We start from the raw sequence: 6,000 nt of genomic DNA on the forward strand, positions 1-6,000 counted from the left end.
AAGTTCATCTTACATGGATCTGTAATTAACACCCTTGGTATCAGCAGTCAGGAAATGAGAAGATTATGGTGGGAATGTCTGCAGGTAGGGACTTCTCAACATTACTGAGGAGTAGTGATGTCAGTTTGAGAACTAAGGTGCATCTGAATCAGGCCATGATCTTTCTGATCACTTTCTATGTATCTGAGAGCTGGACAAAGAATAAGGATGACAGAAGAATTGATGCCCTTGAGCTGTGGTGTTGGAGAAGAGCACTGAACATCCTATGGACGGCCAAGAGAACAAACAAATATATCTTGGAGAGGACACAGCCGGAGGGCTCTTTGGAGATGAGAATGATGAGACTTTGCCCCACATACTGTGAGCATATTGCTAGGCGGCACTATTCCTTAGAGAAGGACATGATGCTTGGAAGGGTAGAGGGTTGGTGAAGAAGAAGACCCTCAACCAGCTGGATTGATAGGACGACTTCCTCAATGGGCTCTTGTGTGTCAGGAAGTGTGAGGATGGCACAGGATAGAACAGGATTCAGATCTTTTGTTCACAGGGTTTCTATGAGTCATCCTCAACTCGATGGCATCTAACAACAACAACATATAGTCTAGGCCATGGAAGCGTCATACTGTGAGTCAGTGAATTGCTAATTCTCCAGCTTTACCTTTTAAATCAAGGGTGTTGCGGTTTGGTTCTTGGTTTTGTTTTTATTATTATTATTATTATATTTCTTTCTCAGTCTGATTTAGCTGTTTACTTTCTGGAAAACCAATTCACGGCATTATTATTATTATTATTATATTTCTTTCTCAGTCTGATTTAGCTGTTTACTTTCTGGAAAACCAATTCACGGCATCTTTTGTCTTCCCATGACCATGTGTGCTGAAGATCTTTGACTTTGGGATCCTGCGATCCAGGCTTCCCAGTCCTTGCACGTTGATGACATTGTTCATGGTAACCTCAAGCATGGTGACACGATTCATGATCTATTCTGTGGGCAGTTCCCTCTGGGTTCCATCTGCTTCTCATTAGCTACAGTTATGTAACTCACTGACAACAATAGGATACAGCCACCTACATCGCATTAATTCCATCTATTGTGCTACTTACATTGGTCCTCTTCATTGAACTTATTGTGCTAACCTTACTACTTATGTGCATTTAGCAATGTCAATGACTCTGCCCTACTAACTGTATTACCGAAACCCTTTGTATCCATTATCTGACTTGCTAGCATCTATTCATCACTACTTATGTGCATTTAGCAATGTCAATGACTCTGCCCTACTAACTGTATTACCCAAACCCTTTGTATCCATTACTGACTTGCCAGCATCTATTCCTCTTTTTTCCCTTATTCAACATCTTATTCACACTTTGGTGAGGGAGCTCTGGTGGCAGAGTCCATAGGGAAGGAATTATGCTGCTAAGGCAGAGGCACCTACACTGCTCTGGTGGTTCAAACCCACCAGGAGCTCCAGGGAAGAAAGAGGGACACTCTCCTCCCATGCAGTTTAAAGCCTAGAAAATCCAGTGAAGGTTCAACTATGAGCCAATGCAGCCTTGGAGGCAATGAGTTGGAGCTTTTTTAGTTTATGACATTAGTTACAATCCCCTCACTATACCACCATTCTTGCCCCTTCCTCTCTGTGATCATTTCTGATCATCCTTCTTCCCCACTCATCTTGTCTCCTGGGCTTTACATTTTAGCAAATGCCACCCTTTTGGTCTCATGTTTTGATTAATTGCTCTGTGGAGTACACTTCTCTCGGGTGTTATTGTTCACTTTATAGGCATCTATATTTTTTGGCTGAAAGTTGATCCCAGGAAGTAGACACAGTTTCAGACTTTGAATGGTGTCTGAGGAGCACAGTCTTGGAAGTTCCAGCAGTCTCTGCCAGACCAATAAATCTCTTTCATGATTTTGTGTTCTGTTCTACCTTTTCCCCCTTTCCCCCACTCTTTGCAAGATCTTCTGTTAGCATCCTGACCAGAGAGATCTTCAGTGGTAGTGAGGCACCATCTAGTGTTTCTGGTCTCAGGGTAGAGAAAGCTGTATTTCTTTACTCCTTTGAGCTAATTGTTTCCTTGAGAATTTGCTTTTGTTTACTTTTCTTTGCTCCCATTAAGGAGAGGCTAGTAGTTTACATGGAATGGCCACTTGTGTCTTTTTAAGACCTCAGTTGATACTCACCAAAGAGGATGTAGAGCATTATCTTTGTGAGGGAGCTCTGGTGGCCTAGTGGCAGGAAGCTGCACTGCAATCCCAGATTGCACGTGGTTCAAATCCACCAGATGATCTGCTGGAGAAGGAGGGACAATTTCCTCTTGTACCAGTCAGATCCAATTTGATGGTACACACAAAAAAAATAATTAAGAATTTAAAAAAAATTTAAAAACAACATTATCTTTGTGGACTATGCTATGCCAGCTGACCTTGATGTCACTGGCCTTGTTGTCCCTTGAGACTTTGGTCCTAAGCCCCCAGGCACAGTGACTCTTCCTTCAAGTTGTGTGGTTACAATTCAGAAGTTTGCATAGCTTTGCCCCCTCTTGTCAAACTGTGCCCCCTGTACCCTATTTGCAGCACATTAAAATGCAATGTAGAAACATACTCTGCCTAATCTATATATACCACCATTCTCAGTCCCACACCTGTTCAGCTTGCATGTTACTTATATATCTGCTTGTAGATTGGTCGTGGTGGTGTTGTGTACCATTGAGTCAGAACCAACTCATAGTTGACCCTCCAGTGGGTTTTCAGAGGCAGTAAATCACACAGGAGAAGATTGTCCATCCTCTCCCATGGAGCAGTTGGTGCATTCGAACTTCATGCCTTTGGGATTGCAGGGCAGCTTCTTATCACTAGGCCTGCAAAGCTCCCTATATTGTTCATGATGATGACTTCCCTTCTTTTCAGCATTACACAACACATTTCATGAACACTGGCTAGGTGCCTGGCCCTCTCCATGGTGTTGACATCACCCTTGATGGTTAGTCATAAAGTCCTAGGTCTCTGATTGTGGCCACAGTGTTCAGGGAGAGGGTGGGTCTGCCTCCTGGTCCCTGGTGCTTAGGTGAGGACAGGACTGTGAGACAAGCTAGCATCTTGGCAACATTCTGAAGGCTGACAGGGCTAATTCATTCACGCCTCTCAGTCATTAACAAAAAAGATGGTATCAGAAAGGTCTCTATCCTGTAAAGTGAACACTCACGTATTCATGTGCATCTTTCTTGTTAGATTCAGGTAGCAAAAACCCACCAGAGAGTGACGTGTGAGGTTGACCCCGGGCCCCAGCCATAAATGGCAGCAACTAACAGAGCTGGAGCCAAGGAGCGTTTCCTTTCATCAGTGCCACATTGCTGCCATGTTGATGGAGTGTGTGTGTAGGTGTGTGTACATGCAGCTGTGATTGTGTATGTGTGTGTGTATGAATGTGTGTGTGTGTGTGTGTGTGATTGGGCTCAAGGGGATATCAAGATTGATTTTATACTTGGTATTGTGAAGCCAGATGAGAAGGGAGAGTTTGAAAGGAGAAAAGAACAGGAGAGAATGACTTGAAGGTCAGGATCAGCTCAGAAGGATAGAACTCTTTTTTTCAGGATAGTAATATATATTTTGGGGGGAGGGGCATGGTGACTGTCATGGGCTCTTGTACGTCAGGCACAGGATAGAATAGGGTTCAGATCTTTTGTTCATAGGGTCGCTATGAGTCGTACTCTACTCGACATCATCTAAAAACAAGAGCAGTCTTTTTTTGATGGCAACTTTCTTTGAGAGTGGCTGACGAGCCTGGATGAGTCTGCATTGTAGCAGGATGTTGACAAAATGAAGCCCATCTTATCCCCTTTTCAGCTTTACTGTTCTGTTCAGAGGGAAGCCCTGATGAGAAGGGTCCAGTTTCCATCCATCGTTATGTGTCCGTCCTCTCTGGACCACACCTGAGCTTGGTTGGCCGAAGCCATGGCCACGTTATCAGAGACCTTGTGCTGATAGCAAGGGGGTGATGTTAGCACCCAACAGAGCTGGCACCAGAGAGTCCTCGCAAAGTGACTGTTAAACAATGTTGAAAGTTGACTTGTGGAATCTGTCTTTCCCTTGTCATCAAATACCCTATTCCTAAGGTCAGAAAGGCATGCTCGGGCATTAAAAAGGCCAGTGAGCTGTGTGTACATAATACAGGTCTCAGAGGAGTCTATATTAATCCTTCTGTAATGCTTTTTTTTAAAAGAAAGAGCTATCAAATCTTATTGTATTTCTTATGTTTTTCACATTCCTTTTGTGTGTATGAGCCCCAGCTTGGATGAACTAAGCGTTGCAGAGCCAGGATTCCAAACTGAGTTTCATGTCTAGCTGCCTTTCTGGGTGACAGAGTACAGATTGGAAGAATTTTCACTGTGGCTCAAATGAAAAATATCTGTGCCTCTTCTCTGTGCCCTGTTGGGAGTTTTCCTCCTAACAGTTCTGTGTGGGCAGGTGCTTTGCACAGACCTGTCTCCTGATGGCCCAAGGTATCAAGTGCCCTTGGTGTACATGAAACACCCCTTTCTCCAACCTCCACAGTTCATCTCTTGGACTCTTTATTTATCAAACACCAGCTGGTGCTGCACCCCAAAGACAGCTGAAATCCAGGGGTGTGTCTGAAGCCCCCTCACTTCTCTGCTCTATGAGCTCTCTGAGAAGCAGGCATTGATGAGCAATCCCCAGCATCTGTATCTGAACCTTCATGGTGCACCCTGAGCCCTAGGAAGGGACCGACTGTAATGGAATAAATGGTGTCCCTGTTCACCCGTCACCTCAGAATATGACCTTATTTTGAATGAGCACCTTTACAAATGTAACTGCCAAAGATCTTCAGAATAAACTACCCCAGATCTAGAATGGGCCCTGAATCCAATGCATGAATGTCCCTGTAAGAGAAAATAACACAGAGAAACACTGACAGGAGGAGGCACATGAAGTAGGCATATGTAGCCACAAGCCAAAGAATGCCTAGAATCTCTAGAAAGTGGAAGAGACAAGGAAGGCTCTAGAGCCAGCGAGGAGTGTGGCTCTGCCACCACCTTGATTTTGAACTTCTAGTCTCCAGGATTATGAGAGAATACATTTCTGGTGTCTAAAGTTACACCCTATTTGTAATAAGTGATGTTTGTTATTGGAGCCCTTGGGAATATTGATGGGTAGCATGGTAGGGGCAGAACCACACATAGGTCTAGCCTCAGAGCTGGACTTCATAGGGCTCTCAGCTCACCTTCCTTCTCTTCTCTGGGGAATTCTCATGCACTATGGTTAATATGACATAGTATTATTAGTAATATTAGTAAAATGAACAGTGTGCTACCACAGTGCTTTGGGCTTAACCGAGTGGAAATATGCAGGGAGCTCTGGTGGCTTACTGGTAAGGAACTGTACTGCCAACCCAAGGGAACATGGTATGAATGCACCAGCTTCTCCATGAGAGAAAGATGGACAGTTTCCTTCTGTGTGATTTATGGGCTCTGAAACTCATTAGAGGGTCAGCTACGGATTGGTTCCAATTCAACAATATTCAACAACAGCAGCAATGGACATGTCAGGTTCAACTTTCTGGAGCTTCCATGACAGCAAATGCTACAGGAGATATGTGTCTTTGTGTACACTGTGTCTTGTGTTGAATCTCATCCCAAGCATTGCTAATGGCTCTTTTGTCTCCTTTTCTCCTTTACAGGGTGGCCGTGGGTGACACTCTCTGTCCTGGGATTCCTCTACTGTTATTCCCATGTGGGCATTGCCTGGGCGCAGACATATGCCATGAACTAATGCTGCTGGACCCCAGGCCAGCTCTTACTGCTAGCATCCAAGGCAACTGGTGCTTTTCCCTGACCTCACACCTCCAAGAGAAGTCTCACGTCCCCAAGGGACCAGTGTTCAATCTACTTTTCTTTTGTACAAATAATATTACTTAAAACCTGGAAGCTTGAGATCTCTCAACAAGAAAATTCACAACTAGAGAATCTTCCGGCAAT

The 6,000-nt window shown here is 44.2% G+C and overlaps 1 protein-coding gene across 1 annotated transcript in view; it reads left to right on the plus strand.

The window, feature by feature from the left end:
- The window catches only part of HHAT (hedgehog acyltransferase), a 569,769-nt gene extending 563,975 nt beyond the window's left edge, over positions 1-5,794 (plus strand). Inside the window, exon 11 of the mRNA XM_006888008.1 lies at positions 5,703-5,794. Coding sequence (XP_006888070.1) covers positions 5,703-5,794 — 92 coding nt within the window. The remainder of the gene's footprint in view (positions 1-5,702) is intronic.
- The last annotated feature ends 206 nt before the right edge of the window (positions 5,795-6,000 follow it).

The sequence above is a fragment of the Elephantulus edwardii genome, unplaced genomic scaffold (assembly GCF_000299155.1).
Source record: "Elephantulus edwardii isolate Elephantulus edwardi_28Jun2011 unplaced genomic scaffold, EleEdw1.0 scaffold00063, whole genome shotgun sequence".
In the NCBI taxonomy this organism is placed as follows: domain Eukaryota; kingdom Metazoa; phylum Chordata; class Mammalia; order Macroscelidea; family Macroscelididae; genus Elephantulus; species Elephantulus edwardii.